Source organism: Colobus angolensis, unplaced genomic scaffold (assembly GCF_000951035.1).
Source record: "Colobus angolensis palliatus isolate OR3802 unplaced genomic scaffold, Cang.pa_1.0 Scaffold19, whole genome shotgun sequence".
NCBI lineage: Eukaryota > Metazoa > Chordata > Mammalia > Primates > Cercopithecidae > Colobus > Colobus angolensis.
Genome location: NW_012115043.1, coordinates 2,250,275 through 2,272,583, shown reverse-complemented (window position 1 = coordinate 2,272,583; position 22,309 = coordinate 2,250,275). Strand labels below are relative to the sequence as shown.

At 48.5% G+C, this 22,309-nt stretch overlaps 1 protein-coding gene across 2 annotated transcripts in view; it reads right to left on the bottom strand.

Moving 5' to 3' along the window:
• Positions 1 to 1,195: 1,195 nt before the first annotated feature.
• Positions 1,196 to 22,309, bottom strand: part of ANP32A (acidic (leucine-rich) nuclear phosphoprotein 32 family, member A) — a 41,215-nt gene continuing 20,101 nt past the window's right edge. Inside the window, exons 2-7 of one of the 2 annotated variants that reach the window (XM_011940329.1) lie at positions 10,422 to 10,571; positions 10,062 to 10,184; positions 7,065 to 7,263; positions 5,627 to 5,724; positions 3,061 to 3,124; positions 1,196 to 2,793 (exon numbers count right to left, since the gene is read on the bottom strand). In XM_011940329.1, coding sequence (XP_011795719.1) covers positions 2,732 to 2,793; positions 3,061 to 3,124; positions 5,627 to 5,724; positions 7,065 to 7,263; positions 10,062 to 10,184; positions 10,422 to 10,571 — 696 coding nt within the window. In that variant the 3' untranslated portion in view covers positions 1,196 to 2,731. The remainder of the gene's footprint in view (positions 2,794 to 3,060; positions 3,125 to 5,626; positions 5,725 to 7,064; positions 7,264 to 10,061; positions 10,185 to 10,421; positions 10,572 to 22,309) is intronic. The other variant, XM_011940330.1, reaches the window with a different exon arrangement.

The window sequence follows — 22,309 nt, the reverse complement described above, 5'->3', positions numbered from 1 at the left end:
GCATAATACGATCTTCCTCAAGGGTTGACACGAATGCTTGGCATGATCAATACAGAAAAGGTTCTCCTCCCTGAGGCCCATTAACATCAACCTGTTCACCACCTTCCCTTTTTCCTTACATTTTTTAGTTCTTTCTTTGTGAGACAGGTCCTCAGCCTGTCGTCCAGGCTGGAGTGCAGTGGGGTGATCATGACCCACTGCAGCCTCAACTTCCCTTGCTCAAGTGGACTACAGGCATGCACCACCACGCCTGGCTAATTTCTGTTATTTTTTGTAGTGACGGGATCTCATTCTGTTGCCCATGTGGGTCTCAAGCGATCTCCTGGGCTCAAGCAATGCATCCGCCTTGGCCTCCCAAGGTGCTGGGATTATAGGCATGAGCCACCGTGCCTGGCCTATGGTATTTATTGCTGTATCTGTTAGTCACCTGATCCTTAAAGGCCTCATGGAGGGAAGTCAGGGACAGAAAACCTGAGGCCAGACCAGAGCATCTCTCAATTTCACCCCACTTCCATGTTCTTTCACTCTGAGAGGCACAAGAATATGCTTGCATAGTTCATTCTCACAGCCCAGGTGCTTGTTAGCACAGCACTTGGCCCGGAGGAGGTCACTTCTCCATCCCATCTATCCCATGCTTGGAACCACAGGCAGCTTGCTCCAAAGGGCAGTAGGTGCCAGGGTACCACCCAGGGGGTGAGGTGGGTCACGGACTCTTCTGGAAACACTTTACACTGCTGGAATCACACAATAACTATAAGACATTGCAAGGAACTAGGGCTTGTTGTGCGTTCAAGGCTGTAAAGAATGAATACATAAGAATGAGTATGTACATGTATAAACAACCACAGTAAATTGGCTTAACTCTTCTGGAAAACATGGAACCTTGTATATGAGCCTCATAAATGTTTTTAGCTTTTGGTCCAATGACTGTACTACTTCTAAGAGTTTGCACTAAGAAATCCACAAAAAGTATGAATAAGTAGTAATATAACAATATCCACTATAGGGGTAAGTTGGACATAATGAAAACATCTAACCATTTGGTTAGAATTAAGTAAACCAGAATATAGTTGATGGACTACTATGTAGCCATTTAAGATACATGCTTTTGAAAATTAAAGGTACAAGGAAATGATTCTAATACTGTTAAGTAAAGTAACAAAATAAAACACCATATGTAAACCTCTGGGTTTGTGAAATAATTTGTTTTATAAACATTCCTGAGTTTTCAACCATACATTCTTTTTACAACACGACAAACAAAACAATGAAAGATATTCAAAACAAGGTTCCAAGGTTGGCCCAACTTGATTGTTTGGGTACTTGTTTTTTTAGTAACTCTGTAACTTTTTTAAAGGAAGCTTTTAAAGAAGATACACCACTGAGTCTTGCTTTAAGACCAAAAATATCCAAACTTAGTATCACATTATATATATATATCTCTTAAGAAAAGCTATTCTGTCAGGTAACAAAAATGAAGTTTCCCCCTCACCTAGCAGTTCATCTGGAATGCATCTTGACAAGATCAATGGCCTGTTGGACTCAAAGAAGCCATCCCCAAAAAAATTGTATAAAAAGATTTATTGAAATTTATCAATGACAAACAGACATAAAACTCAAAGTTTGGCTCTTCTGAGGGGCAGGAGAAAAACTGGTGCAGATGTTCTTTTATACAGATGAAACATGGGTTCAGAAATTACACGTCACTTCTAAAGCAACCAGAAGAGGGACACGAAAGCAAACCTGTACATTCACTAGGAATTTGCAGTCATTTCAGATTTCCACTAGGTAAGAAAATACAATTTTGCGTTAGTTTTTCCGTGCTCGGGTGTATGAAAAAAAAACCCAGCCGACATGCAGCAACGTCTCCAGCGCTTAGGTCTGTAAAAATGTTCTAAGCACAGAAGTACATGTGGAAGAATTCTCTCATCATTTTTGTAAAACAAAGCGTTCTAATATTTTACAGAACAAGATAGGATAGTATTTTTTTTTTTTTCTTTTAAAGAAGTTGAGGGTGTGTTTCTTCTCTTTTAATTTTAATTACCAAATCCATTTTCCTTGTAACTTACAAGCCTGCCGTTTTCAGCTCTCTGGCTCATAAGCTCTCAAGAGTAACATCAGAGCTCTCTTTGTAGAGCGAAGCCCACCACCATCTGTGAAGGGGGAAAAGGGATGAGAGACGGGGAATGTCCCCAGACCAGTGCCAAAATACGCCTTTAGGTTGCTATTTACAAACCAGGGCGTTGGATGCCTCTAGCAGGCCCGAGAAAAGCAGGTATCACGTGAACCAAAGCAAAAAACATGGCTGGTGCTCAGCTACTCCTGGGCATTGAGAAACCAAACTGAGACCAGCCACAGCCTTCCACCCAACTCAAGAGACTTGGGAAATACCAGGAAACGTAAGAGAACTCCAAACCATCCTCCTTTGAGAGTCAGGAACAAATGCTCACTTAGTGTGTACTTAGCTATTGCATTTACAGGGACAAAAACCGGACACAAAGAAAAAGTAGGGGGAAAAAATAAAGAGTGGCAGTAAAAATAGTATTTTATTCCACCCCCACCCGCCCTCCCTCCCCCCGCAACCCCCAGTACACTTTTCCCCTCTCGTTCCCACAGCAACGTTACAATCAGAAAAAAATAAGTTTCAGGGGGCAGGATTGGAGGAGGGGGAGGGGATATGGGTAAAAACAGTCAAATCACAATAGGAATTTTTCAAAATAGGTTATTCCACTTAGTCATCATCTTCTCCCTCATCTTCAGGTTCTCGTTTTCGCTTCTGACCCCTTTCTTCTTCTGGAAGAGCAAGAAAGTGGCATTTAGATTAGTTATGAATCCCACCTCTTTAACTCAACCCACCCAATGAGAAGCCACGGGGCCCACGACTACCAAGCTGTGCCATCCTTGGAAACCAAGGCAAGACATCTGCACAGCTGGAGGGGGAACCTGAGGCCTCTGACAGGGGTGTCCTGCCCACTGCCAGGGGCCTCAGAGCCTAAGTGATCTAAGGCCAAAGTGAAAGGGCCAGGCTGCTACCAGTTGAGAGTAAAAAGGCTGCCATACCACCAAGCTCTTCTTCATCTTCCTCGTCATCTACCTCTCCATCATTATAACCTTCTTCATCCTCCTAGGAGAAAAGATGGACACCAGAACATCAGAAACGCCCCGCCTTGGGACATGCTGAGGAAGCCACACAGAGCACAAAAAGGCCGGGGTCACCCCCAGCCTCTCAGAGCCCCCACCAAAACTTGCCATCTTGGGAGGAATGTAAAGCAAAGGTTCTTAATTTATTTTGGATCAAGGACCCATTGGGGAATCTGCAGAAAGCTTTGAACTCCTTCTCCAGAAAATGTCCGCATCATTTATAATATTTGCAAGCACTTTCAGGGAGTGATGGATTCCAGCACCCAGGTTAAGAACTCCCATCTGAAGTCCCTGTAAGGCAGGCAGCTTTCCAGTCTGCGCGTTCTCTGAAGAGAACAAGTTCCCAAGCAGACTCCCTGCCGTGCAAAGTAGGCCATCCTTTCTTGCATCTGTCCTCAATCTAGTTTTGGCTTCAAGGGAAGACCCCAGTTTCAGCAAATCCAGATTCTGTGGGCAAGTCCAATGTCACCCGATCCAGTCCCTTCCCTAGCTTGCAAACTTGGACCACCTGGAAGGGATGAGGAAGATAAATTCAAGACCCCCTGAGGACATCATTCCCAACCAGCTGGAGGTTCAGCAAGGTATACGACTTTCATTCTCAACACAGGGCCCTTGCTTTCCTCTGTTCCTGAAAGTATATGCAAGTTGAACCTCTGCTTGTTAAACCCAGTTCCCGAAGTTTAAAAGAACTTGGTGACAAGACTTCTTTTTTGTCAAGGGAAATATTCTTTTAAAATGTCACCAAAGAGTTCCCTCATCAGTCTGTCTGCTAAGGTTCTGGGTTTTTCTGCATGTATAAGCTCTCCTTTACTGAAAGTTGGAAATATGCAGATGGTCAGTGAGATTATTAAAAAAAAAAACAAAAAAACAAAAAAACCCCACAATCCTCCCCGCCTTGTACACCGCTGCCAAACCCCACATGCAGCACTCCTGTGACAGGAAGGGGAAGATGAAACAGCTATTAGCCAATACAACTTACTGCCCTGTTCTAGGGAAACCTGTTTTACTAAGACTTAATTTTTAAAACACAATATACTTTAGAGATGAGCCTAAGAGTCTAGACCTAGGGAGAAGACAGAGCCAGCAGCAAAACTAAACAGAAACCAAGCTCATCTCGCCAGCTTTTTTTTTTTTGGACTGAGTCTCGCTCTGTTGCCCAGGCTGGAGTGCAGTGGTGCCATCTCGGCTCACTGCAACCTCCACCTCCCGGGTTCAAGCGATTCTCGTGCCCTAGCCTCCTGCGTAGCTGGAATTACAGGTGTCCATCAACATGCCTGGCTAATTTTTATATTTTTAGTAGAGAAGGAGTCTCGCCACGTTGCCTAGGCTGGTCTTGAACTCCTGACCTCGAGCAATCTGCTCACCTCGGCCTCCCAAAGTGCTAGGATTACAGGCATAAGCCACCGCGCCTGGCCTCCGCTTTTCTATTGTCATTGGCCTGTGTCTCTCAAGCCGGGCCGGCTGGCTGAAACTGGAAAACACTATCTGAGTGAGTCCGTGTGGCAAGCGGATGTGTCTGCATCCTCCATCGAGGGAGACAGGAAACTGCGGGGGGAGTTGGGAGGGGACACAGGTACCTTGTCCATGCTATTGTCACTTTAAAACTCTCTAGGTCTAACTTCTGCAATTAGCAAGAGTTGATTTAGAATTCCGAGCAAGTTATAGAAAATGACTCTGCTACAGAGAGACTCAGAACACACAAACACAAAACCCAACACAGTGCCAGGAACCTGGAGGAGGGTGTGAACGCCTACAATAAGCAGTCAGACACTTACCCCTTGTCAGACATTGTCCTTAAGCATTTTACTTACACTTCACTTTATCCTCTTAACAACCCTGTGAGAAAGCTATCATGATCCCTGTTTTACAGATGAAGAAATAGGCTCAGAAAGGTCAGGTAAATTGTCCGGGGACACACAGCTAGTGAGTGGTAGAGCTGGGACTCACCCCCTCACAGATCTTGTTAAAAAACTGGGAACCAGCCAATCTGTTTAGGAAAATGGCCAACTCCTGACGCTCTATTTCCATAGTGTCACTCTCTGATTTGGGATCCGGCAGTGTTATCCTGCTACCTATCAGTTCAAGGCAGTCTTTGGTTTTCCCCAGCACAGTTTAAGTGCTCAATGAATATCTTAATTAGCATATGAAAGCAAAAACAGAAAATGGGGTCATGCATTCTGTACTTCTTCACACAGAAACAATGACCAGGCTTACCCCAGCAGGTTCAGTCCCTGCCTCTAAAATCCTCTTCCCCTCTTCTAATCCAGCCTCCCCAGAGCTTGCTGCAACTCTTGTCTCCCCAGAAACAGTCCAGTGAAAGGCTCTGAAATGGACTCACTTCACTACCCACAGGGGAGCGACTTTCCTAACCAGGGCTCCAGGGTCGCCAAGGCTGATCACAGAGGCAGTCAGTGGGACTACCTCAAAGGGGCAGACGGTGGCCCTGCCCAGCCCAGCCCAGCCCAGCCCAGCCCAGCCTCCTTACCTCCTCCTCTCCACTCACATCCTCCTCTTCACCTTCCTCCTCCTCATCCTCGTCCTCCTCGTCTTCCACTACCTGAGCATCTTCATCATACTCCTCCTCTGTGCAATGGAAATGGGGAATGGAAACAGAACTAGTGGTGAGCTGGCTCCGCCCCCACACAGCACAGGCCCCTGTAGCGTCTTCAGTGTGGGGCTCATGACCCTGCCACACCCACCTAAGCCCAAAGATTGAACACACTAACTCTCATGAAAACAATGCCGACATAATTAAACACATCCTGAAGTTGTGCCAAAGATAAGCCCCCCCTCACAAGTGTTATGAATGTGAAAGACCCCTTCTGGAGTTCTCTCACACTGAGACCACCAGGAAATTGTCAGAACAGAACGATAGGTTCCAGGGCCCGGGAGAGTGGCAAGGTCAATCCAAACTCCTCACATTAAAGGTGAGAGATCTGAGGCACAGAGAGAACTGACTTGTCCAAGGTCACACATTGAGTCACTGGTTGAGCTGGGCCTAGGGGACCTGGTCCTGGGACTGCCAGTTTTGGCTCCTTTCTGCCATATCACAAGATCCCCACCAAGGCAAACACGGTCTCTGAGTATCTTGCAAAGCACTCCCAATTGAACAAGGAAAACCAAAATCCCGTATCTGAATTAATCAGGCAAGTGTCTCCATTCTCAACTTTATCTGGCCATGAAGACCCATGAGAAAGCTGCACTGTGCTGGTGGCAAGGGAGAAGGGGAGGGAACAGGACGAAGAACCCCCTTCTTTTCCCTCCTTCCTTCCTGTAGGCCGCGACTGCACACCACACTGCCGGGGAACCCTACAGGCGGCCTGCAGCCCTCAACTTCCCAGCACTTGTGGCTCCTGAGCACCTGAGCCAGTGCCCCTAAGTGTGGGGCTGTGGGCTGCAACCACCAGGGGGCCCCACAACCCCTCCAGCTCTGGACCTCCTCTCCACTACTAAATATCAAGACAGGAAAGAGGGGTCCTCAGGCCACACCCTCTTCTCTCTCTATCCCCTCCCTCCCTCCCTGAGAGAGTGTCTAAGTGCAGGTCACACTATAGAATGACAGTAGAATCCCACTCCCTGAAGGGCTTTGGAAAGGGACAAAAATTGAAGTGGGGATTCAGCGGGATGATTTTAAAGGAGTTATTATGCAGTTGGGGAATCTCAGGATATTTCCATGAGCATGGGACTCATACTTTGTTCTTTTAGGGAAGACAACCAATGAGACAGGTTAGGGACTATGGAAAATAAAGCAGACAGCCCCACTCCCCTCCCTAGCTTTGGAAGGAGGTAGCTGCCAGCCAGCCAGCCTTCAGTAGCTGGGTGGGGGCCTCCCAACACCCAGCCCACCCACCTCTGCAAAGCCAAGGAGGAGCCCCAAGGCCTCAGCTGAGCCCCTGCAGCCCTGGGCCGCCCCCGTCACCCACCATCCTCATCCTCCTCCTCGTCATCCAGGCCCTCCACGTAGCCCTCAGCATCCGAGTCAGGGGCCTCCTTGTCGTCTCGGTCGTAGCCGTCGAGATACGTGAGCTGCGGGAGGAGCTTGAACACGTTTTCTCGGTAGTCGTTCAGGTTGGTTACCTCGCAATTGAAAAGGTCTAAGCTCTTGAGGTTTTCTAACTTTTTCTGCAAGTGGAAAAATGAAGCCAACAGTAAGTGATTTGTGGGAGGAAGGCGGGGGAACAGCCCTAGCAAAAAGGCAAGGATGCCATGAGATAGAGTGGACAGACCACGACTTCCAGGCGATAAGGAAGCTTGGATTTGGCTCTGCTTAGCCACGGTGTTTGCCCAGACATATCACCTGCAATTTGTGGGCCTCAGTGTCTCCATCTGGAAAATACAGGGCTGGACTGGAGGGTCTTTGAAGCCTTATCCAATGTTAACACTTTTATTCTGCAATTACAGCTTCTGTCTTAACAGTGATTGACTTGAAATTAGCCTGGGGCTTTCTTGGTGCTTGAGCCAAGAGGTTTGCTGCCTTTCCCTGAGACTAAGGAACCAGAGGGAAACCAAAAGCAACTTGAAATAACAAACTAACTCCTTCTGTATCTGATGATGATGATGATGAGGGCAGTTAACATAGCACTTCATGTACTGAGTCACTTTATCTCACAACCCCTGTAAGGTAGAAATAATTATTAGTTCATTTCACAGATGTGGAAATGGAGAGTACAGGATTTGGTAATTCATCAGGCAGCCCAACTTCAGACCTGTGCTCTTACTCTTTGAAATACTACCTGTCAGAAAAGGACAAGAGAAAAAGCGATGGAGGATTCCAATTCTGTCTGTAGTATCTGACATCATGTGTTCTGTCAAAGCTTCACACCAGACGGGTTCTAGCCAATGTTATCCCTGTTTGATGGTAGAGGAAACTGAGGCCCAGGAAGTGCAGGGTCATAGTGCTTGAAAGTAACTGAGTTGCATTTTGACTTCCCACTTCACCCACCTTCGAGGCACCAAAAAAATCCCATCCCAGGCTGAGTCCCCATTCCAAAGGGGGCCAGGTCTAACAAGGGAGTAAAACCACTGCTCCTTGGAGTCAATGTCGGGAGCTAGGTTGCTCTCTCTCTACGACCTTGCAGTTGAGACCTGGGTCATTCTCAGCAGAAGCCAAGGACAGGGAGGAAGTCTTGACAGTGGACTGTGTAGGCAAGCCCAGCACCCCCTACCAAAAGCAGCTTCCTGCCCCAGGGAGGTGAGGCAACACACACTGACAAGCAGGGGCAGGGAAAGCACTGAGACACGGGTGATCTGGGCAGGGGGCAGTCGAAAGTGTGAACATGGGCGTGCCTGAGTGCCTGATCCCTAACGGTGACCAAATCACAATGTTTTACAAGGATTTTATATGCTCAATCCCCATACCTCGCCCATACACAGAACTTCAAACGCGTTTTCCTTTTGTAATAACATAAAATCAAGACTTCCAGACAGATCAGAATAGTTCAGCTTTCTCCTAGAAGACCAGTGGAAGGCCTGAAAAGAAGTTCTGTGGGAAGTACATTCTACTAGTTGGCCCCAATGCCACTGATGGACAGGTAAAGAGTTTGGAAAAGAAATGCCAGTGTCCTGTTCTGCCACATTGGCCACCAGCAAGTCCCATGAGCATCCATGGAGAGCAAGGGGTGCCTTTTGGGACAGAAACCCTGAAAACTCCAACCCAATCTGAGGGATACCCCATCTCCCCTATAAACCCAGAACAGAAATTTGGCAAACGTGGCCAATTGTCCTCCTGGCCTTTCCCCGACTCTAAGATGCCTGAGGTGCTGCTGCTGCCCTTTTTTTTTTGGAGACGGAGTCTCACTCTGTCACCTAGGCGGGAGTGCAGTGATGCGATCTCAGCTCACAGCAACCTCCGCCTCCCAGGTTCAAGCAATTCTCCTGCCTCAGCCTCCCGAGTGGCTGGGACTACAGGCGCCCGCCGCCACGCCCGGCTAATTTTTGTATTTTTAGTAGAGATGGGGTGTCACCATGTTGGCCAGACTGGTCTCGAACTCCTAACCTCAGGTGATCCACCTGCCTCGCCCTCCCAAAGTGCTGGGATTAAAGGTGTGAGCTACCACACCTGGCCTTATGAGGTGACTCTTGTATGTATATTCACAACAGGTATATTTACTTCATGTGGTAATATTTCCTATTCCAAAAGAGTTGTTTTCAGTGACACAACCTACAGCTGATTTCCTTAAAAATCGAAGGAATACAGCAATCAGATCCTGGTAATAAAGAAAGCATTGTTCTGAACATGACCTGTCCCTTTCTGGCTGGTAAAACAGTGAAGCTTAGGGGATGTCTATCTCTACAAGGACGAGCAGAGGAGCCAGAAACCCTGCCCAGGCCCCTGAGAGCCTGTTCACTATTGCACCAAGGACTGATGACCAGGGGTCACTCTTCTCCACACCACGTTGAGGAAGGCCTGTCTGCACGAGGCTCTCACACCACACGGCTCTCAGTCATTCCAGGGTTCTATGTCAGGACTGACTCATCTCCCACAGTTCAGGGACCAGCGACCCAAGGAGAAAACTGGAGTCCACCTCCAGGGACAGTTTAGTTCTTGGATTGCTCCTCCCTTCCCAAAAAGGGGCAACAAGCCATGCCCTGAACCTGAAGACATTACAGCTCAGGTTTCCAAAGCTGAGCAGAAACTATGAGTGGAAAAGCAGGAGAGCAGAAATTGAGACTAGGGTTCTACCCTACTCGTACAATAGCTGCCCATTCTGTCTGTGTGACCTTGGTCAAGGTATTTAACTTCTCTGGGCCTCAGTTTCTCTATGGACTCAGCAGAAACAATAGCTCAATCCTATCTCATAGCACATCATGAGAGTCAAAGAAATTAAGTGGGAAAAGGACAAATGCAAAAGTAAAATTCGCTGATGCCAATTCCTCCCATCTCCTACCCCTGCTGGGAGGGGAGGGTCCGAATGACTTACCAGTGGCTCTATTGTGCTGAGGTCTTTAATTTTGTTGCCACTTAAATTTAGATGCGTGAGGTTCGGACACTTTTCTGCCAATACTTCCAGGCCCCCTGAGACTCTGTTATCGCTTAGTTCAAGCTAAACAAGGCAGGGAGAGAAAAATCAGAAAAGGCTTTTAAAATGAAGGCTCCTGGCTCAGAGCTGCCTGGCTTTCTCCAGACGGGCAAGAAGGGAAAGCAGTCTCAGGGAATTGTCTGGCACGTTAGTGCAAGCACCTGGCTTTCCCTTCAATTACGCTTTCTAAACACAGGTAATAACCCTTCCTCTCCCCACCTCCGCCTCCCAGCACACACAGACTCCAAACACTCTATTTACCTTCTTAAGTTTGTTTAACTTTGGTAAGTTTGCGATTGAGGTGAGGCCTACGTTGATTGTACTTAAGAATTCCAGTTCTTCAAACTCATCTGTGAGGCCTTCGAGTTTGCCTTCATTCGACCGACTGTTGTCCAGGACAAGTTCTTTCACCTGAAAGAAGGCCCAACTGTATGAGTGGGGGTGAGGAATGGGGCTGAAGCAGGGGAAGGGTGTTAGAGGACTCCTTGGGGGACAAGGAGACAGAGGCAGGAAGCAGTTCGTCATTCCGTCACTTCTTCTAGCTTTCCGGATCACTGTGCTGCCGACGACCACAGGATGGAGTTGCCCACCCTGACTTTTCTGCCTTTTCAACATTCCGGTGAGAGGAAGCCTGTGGTGAGCTGAGCTGCAGAACCAGGGGGCCACTCCAGACAGGAGCCTTGGCTGGACCGCAGAAGACAAACCCAGTAAGCCCTGCTGCCTTTGCAAGGTTGATGGTCTCATTCCAACCCTGTTCTCACATTACCCCAAAACGCACACACATCAGCCACAGCGTTGTCAGGGACTTCTGGGCTTGGCCCGCCACCCCAATGCCCCCACATGCCCATTTGCTTTCACCCACTCCTGCCATCACAGCAGAGCCCGCCCCTGTAGCTGGCATTCACACAGCAGTACCCATGTGGCCTGTCCTGAGGCAGGGGCAGCAGACCAGGGGCTCCTCCAACTCTCCCACCTCTAGCCCAGCACTGTCCAATAGAACTTCCTTCAAGGATGGCAACAGTTTGTACTGTCCAAGACAGGAGCCACTAGCCACGTGTGGCCATGGAGCACTTGCAGTGCAGCCAGTGAGACTAAGGAATGGAGCTTTTAATTCTATTTAATTTCAATTAATTTAAGTATAAACAGACACAAGTACCTATTACATTGGATAGCACAGGTCTAGACTTTGCTCTTCATGGTCCAGCAGAGACGTGGAAGGAGAGTGGAAACCCACAAACCTAGGATGGGCCCGTAATGAAATGCTGGGGTCTGTCTCAAAGTCTGTCTTTGGAGGCACTTCTGTGGTTGTCTTTTTCCCCACTCAGCTCCCTTACCCACAATGTGGGTCCTAAATCCTTTATTTCTAACGAAGTAGAAAGAAAGAATAAAAGGCCACCCTCTCACGGGGCTGTTAAGAGGTAGACTTAGCTGAAGGTGAAACTGCAGGTGCTGACGAAGGGAAGAAGACAGGCCGAGAGGAGTAACTAGGTCGCAGGCACAAAATGACCCTTGGAGTAAGCAAGGGAGACCCGGCGTGTGGTAGCTGGCCCAGAGTTCTCCATCCTGCCCCAGAGCAGCCAGCTTCTGGGAAACCTGGCCTCTCTGGACTGGAAGACACCTTAAAGGTGATCCCTGCTTGCACCTGGTATCTGAAAGAGTCCCTTCAGCCCAAGACGCAGCAGCCCAAGCTCCCTGCAGGTGCCAGGAAACACTTACCAATGTCAACTGGATTTGTTGCCTCCCTCCCTGGAACTTCCATCCACAGGCCCTGATTTCTCACCAATGGGTCACATGGTACAAGCCTGTCCTTCTCAACAGCAGTACGGCATTGTTCAAAGGGTTGCTCCTGCCCCTCAGGGCCTTTTCTTCTCTTGGATAAGCAGCCAGGCTTTCTAACCTGTCCCTGTCCAGGGCCGCTCCTGCTCCTTTGAGCAGGCCGACATGCCTACCTTCTTCCTTCTGGGCCCAGAGTGACCAGGTACCCCTTTTACTCAGGCATCTCTGGGCCAAGTAGAGATATGGGTGAAAAGGAGAGAGAAACAGAGTCCACGTGAGGCCTGCTATGGCCCTCCTCAGCCCCCTCTTGCCAGTGGGCAGAGCAGGGGAGCGCTGGGGTACATCTGGATCTCAGAGTCCTGCAGGGCCCTGCAGCTGCCCTGCCTTCATTCTTCACTGGTGGGTGGAGGCATGCCGCTCCGCCAGGGACAGCAGCAATTTGTGGCTTTCATCTAGCACAGCCCACAGAGCGGGAGAGCCAGGGAGCGCAGCCCTCTCCTGGAGCTAAGGAGTTCTCAGCCTAGGAAATGGTCACCAAGGCCCACCTTCCTGTTTGGGTCTGGGAGGGGGAGGTTCAGTCCTTTCCCACCCCCTCAGTCCCTGAGATCCAGATGTCCAGGTCAAGCCACCTTCTCAAGGTCATGGCAAGAGTGCCTGGGAATAAATTCTCTGAGGCCTTCTGCCCTAGGGCAGGAAAGCAGTATAGAGCCAGGAAGCCAGGCCTTAGGGGACCAGTGCAGATGGAAGGAGAGTAACTGTACTGGGGGAGGGGAGACATCTCCTTCGTTTGCAGTAAACACTGGAGTCACATGGCCCCCAGTCTTCTTTAGTAATTGGTTTCCTTGGAAGGCCTGGGAATTCTTGAAGCTCCACCAAAGCAAGGCAAATACGAGAAGAGATTCCAGTCTACCCTCAAAGACTGCAGACATGTGGTTTTTCTAGACAGGTCAATGGCTTCTCCTCTTACTGCTGTTTGCCAAGGAGAGGAGGGCCTCAGAGTGTGGTGCTGGGGAGCCCAGGGAATTCATCTAGGAAGTTGGCCTCCTTCCTGGAGAGGAACAGTGCTGCCTGTCACCCCTGCCCAGGAATGCTACAGATAGATGTAGGTTTCCGAGTCCTGACGAGGCCAGTCCCCGGCTCCTACCACTGCACCAAAACTGGTGGCTGCTCCTCTCCAGGACAATATGCAAGCAACCACTATTAATGCTTTTATTAATCATCGTACCTTTCTCGAGCACTTGCTAGGCACACTTTGGGTGCTTCATACACAGTCTTGTTTAATCCCCATAACCTTACTCCTTGGGGTGTGTTCTCTGTGTTTTAAAGGCACATCCGAACTGCTTATCCTAAAATCCCAAAAGAAGGTCACAGGAGGGTGGGTGTCTACTGCACTCAGGCGGCTGGTGTTAGCCACAAGATGAGGAGGGGCCCCTGGTGGCTTCTTGGGACAGGAAGCTTAGGCGCAAGCTCTCTCCAGACCCCCAAGTCAATTCTACAAGTTCTCGACTGTGTTGGGGCTCAGAACACAATACCCCAATGTAAGGAGCTTTGGCGTGCTGGGTACTTTGAACTAAAGAAGGCTGGAAGGCCTCAGAAGCAAGCTCTGTGAATTTCTCTCACCTTCTCTCCCCAGAAGTCATAGAATCCAGAACTTCTCTTCCCCAAGGCAGGTCACAGAAAGTAGAATTTCTATCTCCCAAAGCAAAACTGAGAAAGCTACTGTCTCCTCTCCCTTCTCCCTTGAAGACCCTCATTCCAGAGAGGTCCTGCCTCATATCCAGGAGGAAGGAATGCTACACTGGAGGCCACAAAGAATCTGAACAGACAGGCCTTTCTGGGTTCCCTCTCAGCCTACACCCCTTTGTCCAGTCACATTTCTTCATGGCTGTCTTTTCTTCATCAAACCTAAGTATAAAAATAGGCAGTTTCCCTGGGTCTTTGGGTCGTCTTCTCTGAAGGTTCTCATGTCACAACTTTAATTGAATAAATTTGTTATGCTTTTCTTTTGTTAGCCTTTCTTTTGTTAAGTGTTGGCCATGACTCTTATGATAGGTGAGGAAAGGGAATACACCTTTCCACCCCTACGGCTGTAACTGTTCCTTTTCAGCTCCTCTTCTAACTGTTCTACCAACCAGGTGGGCACCACCCCCAGAGGTCTCTGCTCTGGTTACACATCCTTAGCAACCAAAGCACAGAGCCCAACCCTGCCCTGGCTCAGATGACGCTGCAGGAGTGGGCAAGCATACAGAGAGGGACCCGGGACCTTGCTCTTCCCCAAATAGCAAGAGGGTGCTTCCACTCTCTTGGGAAATCCCCATCTTTTTAAAGGTGAGGTTTTCAGAATCCCCACTGTTTCTGCATTTCCTCCCTGACTGGTTTCAGCACGGTGCAGGGTGGGATCACAGAGGGGAGGGAGGGGACAGGGCTTAGACTTGAGGTTGCTGATGCCACCAAAAACCCCAAACCGCATGGGGGAAAGACCCACTGCTTCGCTGTGAGGTGAAAAGGGGTCCCAATGGGAGCAGCAGATGAGCTGTGAAGTATCTGAAATGCACCAAACAGGACAAAACAAAAACGCCAGCCCAACAGCTGCCTGTGAAAGACATCCCATCCCCTTCCCTGCCTGCCTCCACGAGGGCCACACTTTCCTAGTGCTCCAGTTTCAAAGATTAGACCCACCCCTGAACTCTTGCTACAATACCAACCCATTTCCTCTGTACTTGGCTCTAACCCTTCCATGCGAAGAGAACATCCCTTTTCCATCCAGGGTGTGTTCTGCTTTAAAAAGAAAAAAAAAAATCAAGGCCCACTTCTCCTGCCAAGTCCTGGATGTGAGCGAAGTGCAAAGTTAAAATTAAACTGAAAATTTGTACTTTTGTAGACTTTTCCCCAATTCCACTGGCCATTTAAAAATATCCAAATGTGGTTACTCTATCTAGTTGAACTGAAATTACTCTGCTTGTATCAGGAGCTTTTCCAACACCCCAAAGAGAAACCTACACAGGACCCAATGCTTCATTCCTCAAGTGAACACCTAAAAGGGGCCCTCATACTCTTAAGAGAGGTCGGTGAGGAGGCAATGAAGGTTCCCAAGATGTCAGATTGCTGGGGGTCCTGTACTTCCTGAAAAACTTGTCCCCAAAGCAAAGACCTGTCAGTCATTTTTCACCAATGGAACCTGAAAATTCCATGATAAACACAAATACGTGATTACTCTAAGGAACAACTTGTTATTTAAAACTGAAATCTTGTCTTTACAGATCTCTCAAATTTGGCCTTTCCTCTCTGTTCCCAACATTGCACTGTCACCTCAAGTCACTTCAAGCCTGCTTTTGCCTCCAAACCAGGTCTCTATGACTATGAGGATGGAAGTGGTCAAGAGGCAGCCTGGATTACTGGGAACAGGCCTTGAACTAGAGGGCAAGGACCCAACTGGCTCAATGATCTCAGCTCTTTCCCTCAGGCCTCAGGCTTCTGCCTCTGTACAAAGGGGATGATGAGATCTGTTTAACCTATAAAGGGTAAACTCCAGCCTGAAAAACGTTCCTGGCTTCTCACTGCCTTGGGAAAAATTCAAGTTCCTACACATGACCTCCAAGGTTCTCCACTCTTGCAGCTCCCTCCCGTTCATCCAACCTCAGCACCCCCTATCTCTCACTCTTACTCTACAAATCCAGTTCCCCTCCCCAGGAAGCCTTGTCCAGCCCAGCTCTGTGCATCCTGGGGCACCAAGGGCAGCTGCTGCATGAATCATTTAATCGTGTATTAAGCATCCGATCCTCCTAGAGGTCAGGGACTGTCCTCCGTAATCAGCCTAGCAGGGAGCGGAGACCAGAGCAACTGCTTAACAAATGTCCTGTTTATTGCGCCAGGTATAACATTAGGTGCCGGGAATATAGAGGTGAGTCAAACTGTCATGAAACGTATTCAACAGTATGATGAATAAATGTTGAGTGAACCCTACCTTTTATAAACACCAGTGTTTTTTCTTTTTTTTTTTGGAGTCTTTCTTGTGCCCCAAGACAAGCATAAGCCCCTGAGAGGCAGGTCAGCTGTGCACACTCCCCCCGACCTGACTGACCCAGTGTTCTGCATGCAGGTCCCCAGCCCTCTCCACATGGGGCACGCCTGCGACATTGTTGGCTGAGGGGACACGTAAGAAACAGTAAGCCAAGGTCGGGGTCCTTGCCAGCAAGAGGTGTGGTGGCCGGCTGGGAGGAGACAGCCACCAGTAAACAACTCTAGTCCAGTGTGCCAGGTAGCAGGACATGGGCCGGGCCAGGGTGCATTCTTCAAATGCCTCTACCAGATAGAACAGGCACACTGAAGGCAGATGAGGGGGACCCAGGAGGACCTACAGAGGAGATACACTATATCAAAAGCCAGGACTGGCTTACAGGGCCCAGCATAAAATGAAAAACACAGAGCCCCTTGCTTAAAAATTATTAAGAATTCCAAGACAGTGACAGCAGCGCATTAAACCAAGTGCATGCTGCACGGGTCGCATGCCTGTGAAGCTGGCCCTGATTAAAGTGGACAGTTTGGGCCTGAAACAGAGCCCTTTGAAGGACAGGACCAGAGAGAAGCAAGCTTACAGTAAGAACTGCTCCTTCTTTTTCTGGTACTTCCTGAGGCAACATGGAAAGGTGGACAGAAGGCAGGCTCTCAAGTCCAAGAGAACTGGCTCAAGTTCAATTTTTCTTCTTTTTAGCCCAGCTCACCTTTCTGAGCTTTCGTTTCCTTTAGTGACTATCATGTCCATCACCTAGGGCTGGATTAAATAAGCATGTACTTAGAGCATCCCCAGCTCGGAAAAAGCCACTTGCCTTCCCCTTTTTCCACGGCCATCTTTACTGTTGTGTATAGTCAAGGCACAAGAATGGAAACAAAAGGCAGCTTAGCAGATTTGAGTCAATTAAGCTGTCTGTATGGCTTCCTTACAGAAATACGAGGTCTCTTAACCTATTGGGGAACCAGGAATGGTGTGCTCAAAACAAACCCGTTTGGATTTTTACATTCACACCTTGTTTTGTTTTTCACACTAACCCTGACCACCCTTGATTTTCTTTTCCTGCACGGAGCAAGAATTCAATAAATATTTGTAATTTTGGTTTCAACCTTGTCAGTCCCTGACCAATCTGGTTTTCAGGTTCCAGTCTTTGCACACAAGAGAAGACTCATATCAAATTGACCCTGTGTTTTTTGGTGCTCGTGGGTTTTAAATAGGTCAGCTTTTAAATGGGCCATCCCCTGTTGCAGATCCCATTTCAGCTAGAAGGCCAAACTGTCTGAGACACCGAGGTTTTAGACTGGGGTGATAGATGCTTGTGATTTTGTTGTTTTAACCATAAAATCAATTGTTCTGCTGAACAGCCAGTGTGGCAAAACCTGCACAAATCAGTCAGGTTCCATGTTAGGGAAAAGCAACAGCTCTGGGAGAAAAGTTAGACACTTTGAAAGCTAGAAGGGTCTTAGGGATCTCCTAGGCCAGTGGCTTTCCACATTTTACACCGTGGCTCAGTACACATGTTTTTATGTGTATATAGACACACACAACTGAAAACAAAACTTAACACTTGCGATTACTTTCTTATGTTACTTAGAACAAAATATGTGTAGCGTGACCCACAGTCTGCAAAACTCTGGTGTAGCTCAGCTCTCTTTTTCCAGAGGAAGAAGCAAGGTCCAGAGTTGGGCCCAGAGTCACTGTGAGCTGGGCGATTCATTTCCTGGCAGAACACACCACCACCAGGCATCAGAACTCACATCCCCAATGGAAGACCATGGAATTAACAGATCACCCATGTAGCTTTCAAGTTTCTGCTAACAGGAGGCCTGTAGCCTCAACAGTAGTAGTAGATCCAGATCTCCACACCTCTCAAAGATCTTTTAAAATCTTAACTAGGGGCAGAGTCCCCTATTACTTTAAAACAAACAAAAAATCTCCCCAAGAAAAAAGCATCCATGTCTCTGATTTTTTGTTGTTGTTGTTTCCTACAATAGAGCTCTGAAGGCAGGCGGGGAGCACATGGCCCGGGGAAGTCAGTGACGCCATCCTTATTATTTTAGGGAGCCAAGGAACACAAGCTGAGGCGCGCTGCAGCGGTAATTAAGCTGTCTGCCAGGGCCCCAGCTCATAGGCTAAGCCGCCGGCGCGGGGAGGGCCCTCATTAACATAAACCCTGTGACTTGCTCCTGCACCGCCTGGAACCGGCTTCCTCTCTCTCCTCCCGTGGGTGTGAGAGGGACTTGGGTTTCTGCTTCACCAAAGCAGAGGAGCTGGTTCCACTGCAGATGTTCCTCCAGCCAGAAACAGACTCAGGGCAGTACTCTGCAGGCTGGGGTGGCTGCAGGACCTGAGTTTTGGGCTTGACAAATGGGCCTATTTAGCTGGTAAATCCTAGCTGGGCCCCCTCCCTGATATTGTTCCTTTGTTTCCTCCCCTTAAACCTCCTTCCTACCTACCAGCTGGTATAGACTCTACATCAAGGACCTGTCAGTTCTACCTCCTGCAGGAAGCCTTCCATGATTGCCCAGCCTCTGGCCCAGGCCTGACTGGTTTAAGAGCATGTATAGCTCTTAAAAGTGTTCACCGGAGGAGCAGGAACTGTTTTGGGGTCTGAAGAAGGGAAGAAGGGGTCTTGGGTCTAGCTTTGCTGGGGGATGTGAGCTGCAGTGTGGAAAAGGGGAGATGAAGGTTTTAGAACTGGCAGGTTACATGACCCAGTGAAAATCTCACAGACTCGACGCCTCTTCTTTTTTTTAATTTTATTTTGAGACAGTTTCATTCTTGTCACCTAGGCTGAAGTGTAGTGGCGCGATCTCGGCTCACTGCAACCTCTGCCACCCAGATTCAAGCGATTCTCTTGCCTCAGCCTCCCAAGTAGTTGGGATTACAGGCACCCACTACCAGGCCTAGCTAATTTTGTATTTTCAGTAGAGACGGGGTTTCACCATGTCAGTCAGGCTGGTCTTGAACTCCTGACCTCAGCTGATCCACCTGCCTCTGCCTCCCAAAGTGCTGGGATTATAGGCGCCCAGCACCACACCTGGCTAATTTTGTATTTTCAGTAGAGATGGGGTTTCACCATGTAGGTCAGGCTGGTCTCAAACTCCTGACCTCATGTGTTTCACCTGCCTCCACCTCCCAAAGTGCTGGGATTACAGGCATGAGCCGCCACACCCAGCCACAGACTTGACTCTCCTAAATGGTTGTTCCCTTCCTACCTTCAGTGAATGCTGGAAGACTGAAGTGGTAGGCACTGGAAGTAGAGTCTCAGCAGGTGGTGTGTGAACAGTAACCAGGGAAGAGAAGGAAAGGGGGCCAAGATGCACCGAGGTGTAGTGCACAGAATACTTGTCAGGCACTCTGATGACCTGGGCTCTGGTCTGCCTTGCCACTAACTTGCTGTGTACCCTTCAGGAAGTCACTACTGCTCTCTGGGCTTCTCCAAGTCCTCTAGTCCATACACTGGACAATAGAGCCTGAGTACAGAAATAAGGTCCCTCTAGTTTCAAAATTCTCTCAGTACATACCCTTTGAGCCTGAGTGCCCACTCCACATCCAAACTCAGTCACTGTTCCCGAAAGAATGTGGCCAATTTCGTGGGCCAAGGGGCCCAGGATTCATCACTGAGGGATGCCAGAAAGGAAATCTGGGACACGGGGCAGTTACCCTGAGTGAGTGAAATGGGAAACTCAATCATCTAATCTCTTAAAACATATCAGCACCCCCAAAGTAAGTACAACTACATCAATTTGTAAAATTAATTACAAGTTTTTAAGAACCACACATCAGGATATAAAAACACCCCCCAGAGGCCCCGGGTGCTGGGTTCCAAATGTGGGAGTCTGGCATTGTCCCATCTGGTGTCTTTCCTCTCACAGGTCATTGCGTGGCCTCCAAGATGCCTGGGGTGGGAGGAGAGGAGAGACCAGGATCACCAATCACTACTCAGATCCATGAGCTGACAATTCGGTGATTCACAACACAAACCACAGCCATTCTTGGTGATCTTATTACCAAGCCGCAGCACTGCACCCATGCAACAGAAAAGCCACAGAGAATGAAGACCAAGGCCTAGAGAGCAAAGAGGGTAAATCCTGCTCAATCTTCCTAAAACGCTGCTTTGATCACATCACATCATGTCTCATTACTCCCCTGTCCAAAAGCTTTTAATGGCCACAGGGATCAAGAGTAAATCCAGAGTAGGATTCCCAGGCCCCCCACCCATCAGTGCCCTCTGGCAAAAAACCCTGTGCTTCCTCCCATCTCAGCCCTCTGCTAGCCTCCCTGATGTGCAGCAAAAATAATGACACAACTTGGTGCTGCATGTTACAGTTTACAAAGTGCTTCCCCTCATAGACAATGGAAATTTTACCCCTTCTGTCCCTCCCAGGCAACCTGCCCCTGTCCACCAGGGCCCTGAGAGTTGTTGAAGGCCAGTCATTCTTCCTCCTATCTCTCCCCCAACACAGCCTTGCTAAGGTCCGAGGTCTCAGGGTCACCTTGGTGGCCTCCCCAGAGGGGCTGGCTTTCAGTAAATGCCTGCTGAATGGCCAAACAGGCCAGGGGAGGGGCTGTGGTGGCGGTGGGGAATGGCTCTGGAGAATCATCTAGATTATAGAAGGCAAACCCTTTATTCACTTTCTGAGGCAAAGCTCTCCACTAAAACCACTCAGAAAAATCAACTGTCCCAGCTGACAGATACAGATAGGGTTAATTCTGGCTGCTGAAATCAGATTGGGAGATTGAAGTCCAACTTGGCTGGGACGGCTTGTGGACTGCGGGAGCTGTCTGCTAAGGAAATCCCATTGGAGTCTTCGGGGAGCAGCCCAGGGTTTCTGCCTTGGAGTCCGGGATGGACCCCCGAGTGGAGGAACTGTCAGCAAAACAGAGGTTAATTCATTTCCTCAGTGTTACTATTCAGAGACCCAGGAGCTGGCAGTTCAAAGTTTCTGCCTATTCCAGCCCCCAGGGTAACCCATCTAAGAAAACATGCCAATCAGACTCCGAGGCCGGGACACATCCCACAGCCGTGGTATGAGCATCTGCTCCATTTCCAGATAGCTTTTAAAAAATGCTTCAAAGAAATAAAGGACCCCATCAATGCCACTTTTGGGGAACCACTGTATCTAATCCAACTTCCCTAGCAATTGACGAAACTGGGTAGAAACTAACTCTGTGACTTACCCAAGGCTACACAGTTACCCCATTGTAGAATCGAACCTCAGGCCATTCTCTCAAGACTCCTAACTTAGGGCCCACACCCTCAAAGTTACAGGCCTCTCCATCCTCCTTGAAGCAAGGGGAAAGAAAGGTGGAAAACAAAATTAGCTGTTAGGAAGAGCCCAGGCCTGAGCTCAGCCCCTGCTCTCCCCTCCCACCTTCCACACACCCAGGCAGGGCTGCAAATGCAGAAGAGGCAGGGAAAGCTAAATGGCCTCAGAGATGAAACCTCGACCTTGGCCTCCTTCCCTGCCACCTCTATGCAAAACGACAGCAGCATCAGCAATGACAGAAGCAGAGCAAACACCGCCTCGGCACTGAAGCCCTAGTGTCCAACCACCAATGGGAAATCGCTGATTTGGGCAGAAATGGGAACCAATCATGCAGAAGAACCTAAGGCTGGGGCTGAAAGTTTTTTCTATCCAAGGCCACAAAACAAATTAGCCAAGGGCTACACATAAGAAGCCATTTAACATTAGTTATTTCTCCCTTAGACAAGTGTGAAATGTGCAGCTTCCTTAATCTGTAAATTACACATGTATGGCAAAAAATATTAGTGATGGAAGTGCAAGAAATGCTAGCAGTATACGTTAGCTCCATATTTCTAATTGGAAGGAGGATGAATAAAAGCAATGGAATGAGGGAGAGCAAGGAAGCTATGGGGAAGTGAGGGGCTGCTGGAAGGAAGGGGAGAGGGAGACAGATGCAGAGAAAGATACGGAGAGGGAAGAAAGGAGTTCGAGGCTTTGCAGGTATTGCTGAATTTCCAGAGTTCCATCTCCTTCACCTGAGTTTGGTGATAGAACTTTACCTACATTTGGTGTTTTTTAAAAAGAGTGCAGGTTAAGTTTATTGTTGTTCACAAGTCTATGGCTGCTTTAATCTCAAAATGCTAAAAAACAGAAACAACTCCCAAACCAAAAAAACTATGAAGAGTCAGGGAGGGTCCACATGATTCCAGACAATGTAAAATGGAGCTTAATGATTTTAGTCTTCATCAGAGGCTCAAGAAGGAGGCTTCTACCATGGCAGCCAACACAGATGAGCCATTGAAGGCTGTGCTGATAGGAACACGTGGGATGGACCAGGGTTCCTTGGTCCCAAAACACTCTGCACTGACAGGACTAGACCTGAAATTCCAACA